General features: G+C 38.8%; 1 protein-coding gene across 2 annotated transcripts in view; it reads right to left on the bottom strand.

Annotated features, from left to right (window-relative positions):
* lrrtm4l2 (leucine rich repeat transmembrane neuronal 4 like 2) overlaps window positions 1-15,534 on the bottom strand; it is a 33,134-nt gene extending 17,600 nt beyond the window's left edge. Inside the window, exons 1-2 of one of the 2 annotated variants that reach the window (XM_064347549.1) lie at window positions 15,325-15,534; window positions 14,843-14,867 (exon numbers count right to left, since the gene is read on the bottom strand). In XM_064347549.1, coding sequence (XP_064203619.1) covers window positions 14,843-14,846 — 4 coding nt within the window. In that variant the 5' untranslated portion in view covers window positions 14,847-14,867; window positions 15,325-15,534. Of the gene's footprint in view, window positions 1-14,842 lie in introns of both variants that reach the window. The other variant, XM_064347550.1, reaches the window with a different exon arrangement.
* Window positions 15,535-16,137: the final 603 nt, after the last annotated feature.

The raw sequence follows: 16,137 nt of genomic DNA, 5'->3' as shown, positions 1-16,137 counted from the left end.
CATGTCCTTGGTGAAATCCACACACTTCAACCAAGAAGAGTGACTGGATTTACCATGTCAACTCTTAAAATATCGAGCTTCTTATTTCACGATGTCTGGGTTTGCCAGCTTTATCTGTCTCAACAACAAACCACATCAAAGCAACTTTTAACTCCAGATAGAAAACTGCATCGCTTTGAGAACGGTAATACGTACAATCTGAAGATAGCAAAGAGGTATGAAAACGAGGCCCAGAGGTTCAAGGTGATTTTTTCCCCGGCACTTTAAAAAGCAGAAGTGCACTAGAGAGAGGCTAGAACCAATCAGGCATGTGCAACAATTTACAGAGTCATCAGTTTTGCCCAACAGTAATCCTGTTGATACAGTTTGCGCGCACAACTCTGTGCCCGGAAATCACTCTCCACTTAATTCAGTTATATATCAGTGCAGCTACCCTTCGGAAACCTGCCCCACGAATGTGCGAATATTGAGAAAGGGGTTTAATGGATGCAAATGCATAGGTCTCGGTAAGAACCATGCACCCATATCTCACCGAGGGCAAATCCCAGCTCCCTCTACTTGATATCACGAGACACAATGATCAGTGCTCACCGACTTAATACCTGAGGTTCACTCGCTGAATCCAATATAGCGCTGCCATCGCTCACAAGAATTTACAATGGAACACATTCAAAACGTCTTATCAATTTCCTTGAGTGCTTTTTAAGTGTGAGGGAAGGAAGTGGCTCCCTCGGTCTCTGATTGATCTGCTCGTTGTCGCTGATTGTTAATGGAACATACTACTCAGTAGTGATGGGGACCGTTCCTTTCCTGTCCTTGGGTTGCTGTCTGCAATCTGTTTGATTTTGAATATCTTAAACCGCTGGAAATGCCATGCATGAACGTACTGACCATTTTTTAAATTTATTTTCTTTTTATAGATATTTTGCTTTTAAGCCTCCTTTGGCAATATTTGCTTTCTACAGCCTGTGATCCATTATGCAAAACACTGTAAAAATGCAATATATTTTGTTCATTAATCAATTTCATTACTTGGAAGAACTGCATACAAGCCAGGTTGGTTTCAAACCCTTTTATCTTAGCCTCAGCATCCTTTCATCCAAAGAACAGTGAAAATTCTAACATTACAAATGTTTACAGAATGTGAAAAATGAAGCCTGGACACCAACTGTACAAATATAGCTAGGATTCTGTTTTACAAGCATTTTACTGAACAAATGTGCACGGCAAGCCACATACACGGTGTTCTCCTTCCAAAAGAGAAATGTGAATTTTCTTTTGTTGCCATTACAGAAAATCACATCTATTATTCCTGGTGACATTTTTGCAGAAAGCACAGACACAGAGAGACACAAACACACACACACACACACACACGGACACGCACACGCACACACACAAAATTTACACAAAATTCACACAAAATTCACATACACACACACACACACACACACACAACTGTGATAAGCTGATGTCATTCCACACTGACCAGAAAGTTAACTTAATTTAAAAGTGACTAATTTCAATTCTCTCGCTTCAGAGGCAGTGGTGTTTAGCTCTGAGAAATCTTTGGCAGCTGCAGGGGAGTCAGCCACCACGTCCCTTGGCAGACTGACAAGTTTCGCCAAAAAAAGCGGGAAAAAAAAAAGATAATAAAAAAAGAGGACATGCTGCAGTGCTTTATTACACTGACACTAAGTGCATTAGTGCATTACCCCCAGAGGGCTCCCTAGGACATAATCAGGGACAACCTGCGTAAAGTTGTTTTTGCGGAAAGCTCGACAGCGACATTTCGAAATATACGAGTCAGATAAATGCCGCGGACAAACATCTCCCTGTTTCTGGTGGTGATGCGGGTGTAATTATCCTGTGATCTGTGACCCCCATAATGCAGTTCATCCTTGATGAAAACACACTTCCTCCCTGAACCCTTACGGGAGCCAAAAGAATCAAACCAAATCACTGCTCCGCAAACCATCTGCTGCAGTGAATGATCCAGACAGGTTAAATGAAACGAGAAAAAGTGCAAACGTTTTCTTACTGCTTATGTGGGTAGTGCTATCAGATCATGTGTGACTTTCCCATCGATGAAAGGTTCACCCCTTATATTTGCCAACGTTTTCTGGTCCACAAAGGGCACAGATTCATGGTTCAAGGTTCAGACAGGATTACAGTGCAGCAGGCCTGAGGCCATCCATGCCACAGCAATCTTGCTGTACCATATTCTTATATTTTTCTCACAATTTAGAATTCTCAAGTGCATTTGCAGGTCTGTTCCGTACCTCTGACCTCTTCTGTTGGTTCTTAGAGCACAGGTTAGCACGTAGCCAGCACCATTGCTTCTTTCCCCTCTGCAGTGAGTCAGCTGTATGGTGTGAAACCATTATGTCAGATGACTACACCACTAATAAGAAAATGAGAATGTTTGATGATAACCACACATTCGGCATCAGGGTAGTCCTTTTACACAGATAGACTATAGACACCTAATCAGCTTCAGTATCTGCTCTTGAGCATTGAGACAAGGAGTACTCCACTGACTGCAACACTCCCACCCTGGGCAATGTTATTATAACTGTGTGCCAACATTTGGGGGCGCCCGCCTCAGCTGTTATTGGCCCATTCAGGATTTGGATTTTGAATGCGAGGAGACAATTAATTTGTGCTTAACACATTACCATATAGCTTTTCTGACAATTACTAGACACAAACCTGGCTTGATTAAGACATTGCCCCACAGAACTTTTTTCCAATAAACATATACAACCTTGGGAGTGTAAATAAGATCAATTGTCAGCTCTCATATGTTAGAAAATGAACCAGAAAGCATGACTACTGTGCATTAATGTAATTCCATTAAGTGATTAACATAACTGATGACAGGAGAGTGAAAAGCATTAATGCTTCAGAAGTTAGTCAGTAAAAGTATGCCATCAGTTGACAGTCATTTTCTCACTGGCAGCTATGACTGCACACTTAAAAAGAAACAATGAGTTCTTGTCACTTTCAGGTTTTTGGCTATTTTCAATGGAAAAAATCCAATGCTTTAAACACACATTTTTAAAGAAGGATGATATCTAATTTACTGAAGGTACAATCCAAAAAACCCAGCTAAAGTAGTCTGCTTAATTGCTTTTTTCAAGAGAGTGGGAAAATCTCCATCCCAGAATGGTATTGGTACAACAACAGCACAATTCAGTGATGTTTTACACTTCCAGTGTAAAACAGTGCATGAGAAAGCTCTTTCACCATAAAATTGGAAATTAATGTAACCAGCCGAAGGAAGGTGGCTTCATACTGTAGATGACCATTATAAATGTCCCAAACCAGAAGCAGCAAATAGTCATCCTGCATAATAATGAAATAAAACCTGGTATTCATACAGGTACTTTCATCCATGGATGTGAAAGCATACAGCAGTGAAGGGGAAACTCAATTAATCCAAGAATTTAAGCATACAGTGTGTGGAACAACCAGGTCACTCAGTAGGTATAGGGCCCTAAGGCTACGTTCAAGCTTTAGCTTTCAATGACTGGGAGTTCAATGATTGGACACAACAGGCTTCGTCAAAACAGGAGTAGGATGACATTAAGTCAGCCAGATTTCCTTAGATTACTGCTGCCTTAGTATCTTCAAGTGATCCACCAAGTTCCCAAAGGTTACCATCAATAAGAAACACATCTAACCTAATTGCTGCAAGCTGAAGCAGTGAGAAGCTACACATGTACAAATGCATCAGAGCAATTAACATACACAAGCAGCAGCAGTCTTTGTGTCTGTGTAAGTCACACTGCAGGGAGCTGAGAGGCACAGGGCGGGTGTGCGTGTGTGTGTGGGTGGAGGGTTCTGGGTTATCACCAATGTTGTAATCAAACCAGCACCCCAGAATTTAAATAATAGGAGCCAAATAGAGAATTTTAAATAGTAGGCCGCTTTACTGAACTGGCAAATCCATACTGGAAAATGTTTAAAACAAGAAAATAGGGCCGTCATGTTCAAGTGCCATCTCGTTACAGTATTTACCCACTCATAATGGAATAAACAGCCTTCTTCAGGGCAAGACAGTTAAAGGCATTTCTTATTTTAATGTCAACATTCAATGAGAGGATGCAAATTACACCAGAGTCAGATAATCTGGATGGATTTTTCCTCTTTTTCCCACTGAAGAGAAATACCTCTAACCACTGCTATCTCCCCACAGGGAATGTCCTAAGACCTGTCCCAGGAAAGTGTATCTCCACCAGTTCTGGCCCAAATTATCACCTTCGCACACCATTTCTACCACTTCAAACTGAATTATTCTAATTTAAATGCAGCTGGATCTGGCTCTAAAATAAGTGTATAAACTTCAAGACATTGATTATCCGTAAAGAAAGTTGTAAAGAATACTGGTATAGTATACAATGCAACCAATTTCCTCAGGAACAATGAAAAGCTGTGAAGTGTTTTAAATGGCTTTTTACAATTACAAAATAGAACAAAACAGTAATTTTACTGATAAGAAATGTCAGTCACCCACCAGAGAGCTCAGGTGAAATTGGCAGAACAGCATAAAAACATCTAAATATACCACCGAGGGAGTGGTATAGCAAGCTCTAAGAACAAAAGCCACTTATAACATTCCATCATGAGACAGACCATAACTCAACTGTGACAATGGACACATCATGCCTTGGCACCTATGGTTGAAACTATGGTCATCCCAGAGGACACATTAGGATGAATGGGGGAAGGTTGTGATGGTGAGCAATATCCAGTGTTTCCCATTATCTTCAAGCAGACCACTGTTTTTTTTTGTCCAGCTGAGGATGGACTCCCCATCTATATTTGAGTTTCTCTCAACATTTTTTTCCACCAGGGATTTTTTGTTGTTGTTGTGTTTTTCCTTCCCAGGGTTTATTTTTTATTTTTTACCTCACTTGCTAGATTTTTTGGGGTTCAGACTTGTTCCTGCATAATTTTTCCTGTTAGTGTAAAGAGATAGTGTCTCTGTAAAAACCACTACATCTATACAAATAAAACTGAATTGAACTTTGATGAACTGAATTGAATGTTTTTATGCACTTTCTTTAGACATCACCTTAAGTCAAGAACCCTTTGGACGGTTAACTTGACATGGCTTTACAGACACTTATTTGAACACCAGACCAGTCAGCAATGCAAGACAATTCCCTGTCCTTTCAGCTTCTTGCCACCTAGTTGCATTTCATGAAAAGAAAAAAGAAACCTACAAAGAAAATACAGGCAGCTGAACATGTGTCACAGAATAAACATGTCTAACAGCAGTGGCTAACTCTTATCTCAGCATTAAGGCTGTTTAATGAACAAGAACAGATGATTCCAGGCATCCTTTAAATCAGAGCAAACATTCATCGTTGCTGTGTGCCAGCCTTTTTTATTCATTAGCCAGGAAGATCCAATGGCTCTAGATTGATCAGAAAGATGAAGACAGTTTGTCTCTGTGAAAACGGTATTACACAATGGAATTGCTGCTCTGAGATCAATTGGAGCTCTCTTTGAAGATGGCGACTGGACACGTATGTCCTTTCAGCCAAGAATGGCTTATTTTAGTATAGGTGAACCTTTCCTGTTACCTTCAAGTGCCACTCTAACACAAAAACTACACTGGCACAAAGTCTTAACAAAGCCGATGTACAGCACTGTGATGGGGCAGTAGCAAAGCAATCATTTGAAAAGGGATCTGAGAAACTTCACTGGTAACGTCAGGTTGTTGTCCCCCTCAGGTTCCTGGACATTAAGCAGCTGCTGTGATCAGTGCAAATGCAAGACCATCGTGCACCGCATGGCTGATAGTGAAGTACCCGTAACAACCAAGCTTCAACATGTTCTTTACCCTGGGTGCCATTTACATACTGTAACATGAATATCAATACCAATACTTCCTTCCTGGTTTTGGTAACAGTGACTAATACAACAAAAGCAAGCCTTAATAGGCTGTTAGCTTTTCTGTCTTTACCGTTACCTCGCTTCCAGTTTGTGATAAGAGGCTTAGAATATGTACGTGCTGTGCCTATGAAATGTTTTTTTCTCCTTTAATATTGCTAAGCCTTTCTACCATAGCCTGATTCACATTAGATTATACAACACATTTTGCTCAATGGACACTCTACCGATGAACAAGCACTATCATTTAATGTGCAGTGGAGTGGGTAACGCCATCGTCTGATAGGAACAGTAATGTAGTTGAGCATTTGCCAAGTAAAACAGCTTTCCTGCACATGCCCAATATGATATTGAATCCCTTTTCGAAAGAAAAACCCCATTGTGAAAGTTTCATCAATCATATTCTTTCATCACGCCATGACATCAATGGTTCTAGAAATTTGCATGATCACTACCTCAAGCATAAAGCCAGGAATGTTGGGATTGCTTACTGTGTGTCCTACAACCAAAATATAAACCATTAAATTGAAATATTGAAAACTGAAATAGTAAAAAAAAAAAGATACGTTGGATTAATTCCATTAATTTATATCAAAGTAACCTTTGAAGTGAAGGCCAGAAAATGCCACAGCATTACTCGCCACGTGATCTGAATTACATTAAAAGCAGAAAAGATGTCTCATGATGGTTTTCACCATCATTATACCCTCGATAGGAAAACTATCTTTGATACTATCTCCCACAGGCTGACAAAAAAAGAAGTCTTCAATACAAGTCTGTAAATATGCAAAATGTCCATCTGGTAGCATAACACATAGTACATCATGAATTGTTGTGGTTTTGATGCAAGTCTAATGCTTTTAATTTACTTGGTAAAACAGTATTATCGTGTTAAAATTACATTACATATGGACAGTAGCTACCTTTATTTAGACTACAGAGGTGGTTAGCCTGAAACTACAAAACCTCTCTCTCTCTCTCTCCCGCCTCTCTCTCTCTCTCTCTCTCTCTCTCCCCCCTCTCTCTCTCTCTCTCACACCTAACAAAAGTGAAATAAATCTGCATTGTTGTGTTTAACAACACTAACCATACAAAATCACAAAAGAAATTATATGTGTGAGAGCTGAGAGGCTTAACTTGAATTTTCCTGATCAAAAGAAACAATATCTATCAAAACATTTATATTTTGTTTATTTGGTTACTGTTCACCGAACAAAAAAATAAAATAAAACATAAGTCAAAAAAATGCCCCAGTTAACTACAAAGTTTTAAAAGGAAAACTTGAAATTTGCCCTTTGGCTTATTCGTATCAGAAAAGCACTTTTGCTTTAACAGACTATTCAGTTTAACTGCAAAACCACATGAATGGTGAGTGAATGGCCTGTGATAGATTGACAACCTGTCCAGGGTGCCTCTCGCCCAAGGCATGCTGGGATAGGCTCCAGCACCCCCTATGACCCTGATCAGGAATAAGCGGGTATAGATGATGGATGGATGGATGGATGGATGTATATAAAACCACATGCGCGTCTGTTGGCAAAAAAATGTTGGAAATAATCTCACAGTATGTTAGTGCAGTATTATAAAATAATAACATTTTACATTTATAATTCTTAACAATCATTATCTACACAAAGAAAATCCGCAGACACATTTTATCACCACCCCTGCTAACCAGTCTACAAATAACTTCAGTTTGCATGCCATTTTTCCAATTTTTACTTAATATTAGTTCTCGTCACTTGTTTTTGTTCATATTCCATCGGGGTTTATACCATTTTCTGATAATTATCACACATTATGGATCAGAACATAACACCTAAAAAACTATTTCTGGAATGGAAATCATACATAAAAAAAATCTGTCATTTTGTTTCTATTTCCCGATTTATAATTCTAAGAAAAATGTGTGAAAAATTCTAAAATTATTCAAAATATTACCACTCATTTTGAAGTGCCTCTTGTCCAGAAATGATAATAATAACAATTATTGTATCTGTGACAAGCTATTTTTTTTAAGGTATGTGTCTTTGATCCCATCTGTCCTGTATCAAGACCTACTGTGACATGTTATCATCTGTTGCTGAATATTCCTGTGGTTGGATTTCAATTGATCTAATATTAGTATTCTCATTGGTATTTAAGCAAAGATGTACCCAGACAGACAGGTAGGAGAAAGCAGGACACAACTAGCACAATGCATTTTCTCTACGCCTCGCAAGAAAAAACAACAAAAGCCTTTTTTCAGGACTCAGAGGTCATTTGCTACTGTCAACCACAACCTGAGCTTAGCTCCAAACAATATAAAAACTGATAACAGCACAAGACGTAACAGACCCTTTTCTCAGAAACTCGGGATTTAAATGGTGGTTATGACAGCTGGACAGAAAACATGAGTGCAACCTAGGAGTGCACTGGTATGGATGAGGTAGCCTACTGTAAAAAAGGAACATAACATCTTAATGGCATACCGGGCAGGCACAATTTCTGTGAAGAAAATGATTTAACCTTTTACAAAATCAACAAAAATAAGTTTAAAATAAGTATCCGTAAGTTGGATTTACCCAATCAAGGCAGAAAACAGGGCAAGCACTTCTGTGCTGTCATTTGCTTCCATACTTGATTTAGCACCCTAACCACTCACTTGAGAATTTCATGGCTACTCAGCTGTGCTCACTCCACACTGGGAATGACAGAATTGACAAAAATTACTGAGCACATTGCCCGGAACTATACTTTTGAAATGATGTCTACAGCAGCAGAACCAATGTCTTTATGTTGATAAGCTGAATATAATATATAAATTAATGAACAAACGAATGAATATGTTCAATACATCTTGTAGCTGAATCGAAACATCTACTAATGTAAGTGGATTTTTCTCCTACTGTTTTTCACTGTTGAATCCCCAGAGTCAGAGATAAAGTTTTAGGCTTTAACGGAGAGTGAGCTTGTATGGTGCTTTATATGGAGGGAGTACCATGTCACCACACTGTAAAATACTGAAATACTATACTGTAAATACATCCTAGCTGAGACTATATACACTGTCTGCAGTCTGAAAAAATAGGCTAATTCCAAACATTGCAAATATAGGATGAAATAATGCTTATACAGATAGTTAAACATCCATTTTGCACTCACAATATTAGTACAGAATAATACTGCGTCAGTGGCTACTGTCCGACATATCAATCTTATAACGATAAGTTACAGTATATATCAGGATGTGCAGCGACTACACTACTGTTTCTATGCTCTGAACATCTTTAGATAACAAAAAGAAGTACCACAAGCTACCACACGCTTTTTGGAAATATAGTTGAGCAAGGAATTCATGCAGTTCTGCTACTCCCCAACACTGTCACCTATAATGTGGAACATATACATTTATGAAACAAGATCTCTCCTCAAAAACCTAATCTGCCGTTTCTTCTCAGTCCATAGTCCAGACGTTTGTACAGACACTTATTTGGAGGACAACAATTCATTTGTAGCCCATGCAAGCAAGCTATGAGTGCCTGACTGATAAGAGCAATTTGCCAGAGAATGACGAATCACAAACGTACAGCCAACTGATGTTCCTGCCCGCGGCCAAAGCTAATCATGTGCTTCTTTGCCAGGTTGCCATCCACAGCTGGCACTGACATGATCCAGAATGTAGGACCCGTCCACAGCGGCTTTACAGGATAAGCCACTCAACAGCTCCTTGTTCAACATATTTTAAGAGACCAGATGGTACAAAACAAATAATTTGGGAACACAGAAGAACCTCCATTTTCAAACACATGGCACATTGCAACATAGTTTCAAATTACGATCTGTGCAATCTGTGCTATATATATATATATATATATATATATGCAAAAGTATTGGGACATTGAAATAATTTTTGTTGTTTTGGCTCTGTACTCCAGCACATTGAATCTGAAATAAAACTATAAATATGAGGCTAAAGACTGTCAGATTTAATTTTATTCTCCACTAGCCAAGTGCAATCACCCATCCTGAATCCAACTGAACATGTGTTTCACTTGCTGAAGACAAGGCTGAAGATGGCTGCAGTACAGGCCTGGCAGAGCATCAGGAGGGAAAATACCCAGTGCCTGGTGATGTCGATGGGTCGCAGATCCATACAGTAAGCTCAACAATGTTTGGAATTGGATTTGGCTCTAAACTCCACAATTTTAGATTTGTAATCAAACAATTCACACGTGTTGAAGTTACAGCTTTTATTAAAGGGTGTCTTCATACATTAGGTTTCATCATTACAGTACTTTTTATACCTAGTCCCTCCTTTTCAGGTAAACATAATGTTAGATACAGATGGCTTCACAGATGTTTCTGATTAGTCAGGTGTATTCAACAAGTTTTTCGAAGGCAAAAACTGGAAAATTCTTGATTGGCCAAGTCATTTACCCAATCTGAATCCAGCTGTTCATATGCTGAAGAGAAAACTTAAGACTTGCCCCCGAAACAAGCAGGAGCTAAAGATGGCTGCAGTACAGACCAGAGTACTTCACCAGAGAAGATACTGAGCACCTGGTGATGTCTATGGGTCACAGAATTCACAAAGTTATGGCATTCAAATGATATGTGACAAAGTACTAAACATGACTGCTTTCATTTACATAACATTAACATATGTCCCAAAAAATGAGCAGTGGTGGGGTGGTGGGGACCATGTAAAAAAAAAACTGCTGTAATCTCGACGTGGTGAATCCAAGGTTTCTAATACATATCCTTAAATACAATCTGAGATCTTGCAAATTGCAATTACACTGACAGCAATAGAAGTGGCTGCAATAATGGTAAAAAAAACAGTAATATCAGTGAATCTAAAGATTTGCCCCAGCAAGACCTTTTCAGCTCCTTATTGCTGTGGAAACTACCATGATAGACCTTCACAAATTTTCCTTAGGTTTTTATGATTCTCTCATCAAACACAGAAGAAGATAAGCCTCAGAAAGAAGTTCTCTCACAGTATGTGTTATTTTGATTTGAAAAATGAAAAAGTATTCTGGTCTGATTATATTAACTTTTCCTCAATTTTTCTCATCTGCCAATTCATTATTTGGTCATTCATATCATTAATTGTCACTGCATAATGTACATTATTATTCTACAGGAGGTTGCACCTGTAGAGTTTTGATTCTTGTGAAAATAAAGATGCATGAAAGAGCAAAAATATTCTGCTTGTCCACAGCCATTGTACCAAAATGGCCAGCGTTAATTCAACTCTAACAGAGTACATACGTGTCTAGTAGGGACCATATGTACTCTGTAAGGGTTGATTTAACACTGATAATTTTACTATTTCGCTTTGAGGTTGAACTACTGTAAGTCAGCTCATACAATGATGTAGCATGATACAAGCATAAGACATCCTGGGATCTCAACTGTCACTCTCTCTATGGGTTCATCCTGTTGTTAGAATGTTCTTGGAGGATCATGTGTCACCATTTGCACTGTGTAACTTATTTCACTATAACCTTCTGGTACGATGACAGTGCATATAACAGTTAAGCTTTTGAAGTCTGTGATTGCCAGACTGGAGCTCTGCTGAATAACTGCGGCATCGCTTGCAATGATGTATCTCAGCCTCAAATACCATGCAGTGAAAAGGCTCAAGCTTACTCAGATTCTATGAGTGGAATGCAAACGGAATCAAGCAAAAAAACTTCCACAACCTGCTATGACACATGATTATGAAGCATGCAGCTGTGTCATTTCTAATCGTGACCATAAATGCATTTTGTGTTGCTATAAAACATGGTTAATGACAAATGGTAATAACTGGCACAATCAAAAGATGAATGCAAATGCACATCCTATAAGAGAGATAACTTTGATTGTGGTTATGCTTGATAGGTTTCAAATAATGGCATCAGAATACCAGACTACACCACTGAAAAACTGTCAAAAGTCAGAAGGAATACATAGTGTCTGCCTGATATAATTATGTAAGACAATGTGTTACAATTATATATTTACATTAGTACAATTATAATTTGTTGTAACTGCCTGCCAATATTACAGTACAGATGAAGGGCTATACTGTGCTTATATATATATATATATATATATATCTAGTTTAGCCCTTCATCTGCACTGTAATATTATATATACATACACTCAATAGCCACTTCATCAGGTACACTTTCTCATTAATGCAAAGAGCCCGCTCCTCCCAACTCCAAACAGCAAATCACGTGGCTGTAGACATGGTGAAGAGGTTTACTCTTTTGTTTGACCAAATATTAGAATGGGCAAGATGTGTGATCTAAGTGACTTTGACTGTTGGAATAATTGTTGGTGCCCGACGTGGTTGTTCTAGAATCTCAGACATGGCTGCCCTCCTGGGATTTTCATGCACTACATGCACTTTCTGTTGAGCTTACAGAAAATGGTGCAATAAACAAAAAAACATCAAATGAGTGGCAGCTCTGAGGCCAGAAACAACTTGTTAATGACAGAGGTCACAAGCAAATGGGCATAATTACTCAAGCTAACAGGAAAGGTCACAAATGTACAAAAAACAGCTGTTTACAACAGTGGTGTGCACGATGGGAATCCCTGAATGCACAACACATCAAACCTTGAAGCAGATGGGCTACAGCAGCAGAAGGCCAAGCCAGGTTCCACTCCTGTCAGCTAAGAATAGGAAGATGAGGCTGCAGTTGGCACGTGATCACAAAAAATAGACGACTGAGATTGGAAAAATGTTGCCTGGTCTTACGAATCTTGATTTCGAAAACCATGGGTCCATCCTGCCTTGTGTTAATAGTGCAGGCCGCTGGTGGTGGTGTAATGGTTTGGAGAATGTTTCCTTGACACATATTAGCCTCTCAATACTGACTGAGCATCATTTTAATGCCACAGCTAAGCATTGTTGCTAACCATGTGATTCATTTCATGACTATGGTCTACCCTTCTACAAATGGATACTTCCTTCAGGATAATGTGCCATGTCACAAAGCACACATCATCTCAAGCTGGTTCCACAAACATGACAGTGACTTCAGTTTACTCCAATGGCCTGCACAGTCCCCATATCTCAATCCAATAGAGCACCTTTTGGATGAGGGGGAACAGAAGGTTCGCAGCATGAATGTTTGGTTCACAAATCTGCAGGAACTGTGTGATGCTATCAAGTCAGCATGGACCAGAATCCCTAAGGAATGTTTGTAGGATCTTGTTGAATCCTTGCCATGAAGAATTTAGGCTCTTCTGGAAGCACACGGCGGTCCTACCCAGTACTAGGTAGGTGTACCTATTAAAGTGGCCGGAAAGTATATATATATATATATATATACACACACACTGTATATAGCTTACCCATATCCTACTATATTAAGCTTCTGGTGAAAGAAAAATGCAACCATTTTATTCTAAGCATCCTGCCAGTATTCTCCTTTCAGCTACCAGTATTGTGTGCATATTGAAAACTGAAAAAGAAAAAATAATAAAAATATATATGTTATGGCTCAGTCCAACACTGCTCTGTATTATATAAATTATTTATTATGATATTAAATCTAATAATCTAATTTGTTCTAATTTCAATTACTTACTGCACACATAAAATAGAAAACATTCACACTAAATTGTCAACCTGTTTCGTCTTATTAACAAAGCCTTATTGAAGAAGAACGTTTGCTTCCCCCTGTGCATCGTAGAGAGGAGGACCATTTATCCTCTTAAGTACTAGCACTGCTTGTTCATTTCACTGCTTACTCATGTAGAAGATATCTGTAATGTTCAACCAATACCACTGGCTTAATTTGAACGATTCCCAGAATGATTGTCTGTATAAAATCCGGTATTGACAGAGCGGGAGAAGCAGCGGTAAGGTAAGGTAGCCTACTTATTCAACAGCCCACCTGATTGTGATCTAGTAAAGGAATAAAATGCACATTGGACGTTTAATACCCTCAAGTGGAGACCCTTTTGAGAAAGGATGTAGTTTACTGTAATGTGGCAACGGGAAGACACCGTTAACAATCTTGTCACTGATGTCATCTGCCCACGTCTTTGCCTACAACGGTAACTTGCTGCAGAAGCACAATAAACATTATCAGGACAATGCATGAGCTACCGTTTGGCCACAGAGACATACAATAATTTTTACAAGCACACTGCAGGTCATGTTACACAAACGACCGAACGCAAGCAACCAAATCACAACTAATTACGATACTTATTCAAACCACAGTGTTACCATAGCAATACTGCATTCAAGCAACAATTGTCAATATGCTGTTGCATTTTTGCCCTTATCTGAATATATCAGATATGTGCGGTATGCCTATGTTCATGCCTACCAAAAGTAGGAGGGCACGATTTGCCAGACTTGCATACAGTAATTATCTGCACCTTGCCTGCGATCAGCGTGTCATTAGAGCACTAGCTAGCACTTAGTTAATTGGCAGCCATGTTCAATGATGCATAGATATGCAGCTGGTACAGTGCATGACACCAGGCAGACACACTTAAATTAAACCACTGTCAGAGAAATACATGGGATACCATAGGAAGTCTGTAACTGTCTACACATCTGCCGTTCCGTTGTCTCTTGCCGTAACGTAGTTAGTTCATAGACCAATTTTGAATAATGTGAAAACAGGCTTTACAACCCAGCAATTAATAAATGTATTTATAGCTGCAAATAATGTTGAGTATAACACCAAACCACTTCAAACCATTCGAATGAGCATGTTTCCCTTTCCCCCCGGGCACGCATCAACTTACTGCAAACAATTAAAATAACCTATACAGTAAATATTCCAAACGATTCATTGAAGTAACCATGTGTCCTGAATTATCTGGCATAGACACATTCGTGAACTGAACACTGACAGCCAGTTTTTTGATTTGTTAGTGCCCGATTTACTGAAAACATTTATTGCGCATACCATGTAGCATTACGTGTACTTACCCATGTCGCGCGTCCAGTTGTTTCTCTGTGCAAACACCCCAGAAAAGAAGAAAAAACAAGAAGAAACCCTTTAAAATTCTTGAAAACTGCACAAAGCTTTGTTTTCTAAAATTCGTCTTCGAGCCAAACTGTGCCAGCCGCTCAACCGGTAGCACAGATCGGGACGCAGCTGTCCTTCCTTGCGACAAAGGAAATGGGTAAGATAAAGAAGAAGTGTGTATCAACGACACCTCAATTTAATTTTAACCCCAAACACCTTGCTGGACCTTCTATTCACCCAGTTTCCTCAACATGTAGGCGACACAATTTAATGTTCTACGACCGTGAATGATCACAAATGGGTAATTTTAAAACGGGAACAAAATTATTATCCTCTCGTCCTGTCGGGTGTTCTTAAATTGAAATTCGTAGTACACCACAGTACCACCAAAATAAAGCTTTCAAAAAAGTTAATGAAATGCCAATAAATATACAATTTTTACCCTAGAATATTCTGCCTGTAACGTCCATTCAACTCATATAGAGGCAATGCGACAGTCAGCACTGAAGAAAAAGCAAAAATAGCAGCCTTGAGTAATTCTGTAGGTTGGCAGTGAGTGAATGAGAGTAGGTACCGCGTTGGGACTGCTCTGCCTGTGCTGTATGTTCAGTGTGAAACAGCCGTGGAGAAACAGCAGCAGTGCTGAAGCTGTGGCAGAGTGCAATCTCCAGGCTACTTAGCCTACTCCTCTCTCTCTCTCTCTCTCTCTCTCTCTCTCTCTCTCTCTCTCTGCACATGTATGGAACATTTGAAATAATAACTATCCATTGATATAGTTATATATCCTATGGATATAGTTAAAATTTAATGCTTATTTTCTCGCTGTGTTTGACTCTCGAATTGGAATTTAAGTTTAGAAATGTCACAACCCAATCATGAATCTATGCTCATCAGTGACTCTACTTTTGAACAATACATAGGCTAAGACCACCAGCTATAGTAGTAGTAGTAGTAGTAGTAGTAGTAATAATAATAATAATAATAATAATAATAATAATAATAATAATAATAATAATGTCACAAAGTGAGAGATTATTTTACCTTTATACAATTTAATGTTGCATGAGCTAAAAAATCTGAAGATGAGACCACATCTAGTCTTCAATATGTAAGTCTTATTCAGGGATGGCTGATTTTATGTTCTGAGTGTCCTATTCAGAATTCAATCACTGATTTTTGAACCACTGGAAGCCTTAATGTTGTTTCTGTAGATATAGTTGCAACATTAATACGCTTCTGCTTCTGATATCCTGAT

The sequence above is a fragment of the Anguilla rostrata genome, chromosome 8, assembly GCF_018555375.3.
Source record: "Anguilla rostrata isolate EN2019 chromosome 8, ASM1855537v3, whole genome shotgun sequence".
Lineage (NCBI taxonomy): Eukaryota > Metazoa > Chordata > Actinopteri > Anguilliformes > Anguillidae > Anguilla > Anguilla rostrata.
The sequence above is the reverse complement of the archived record's forward strand: the minus strand, read 5'-3'. Positions and strand labels throughout refer to the sequence as shown.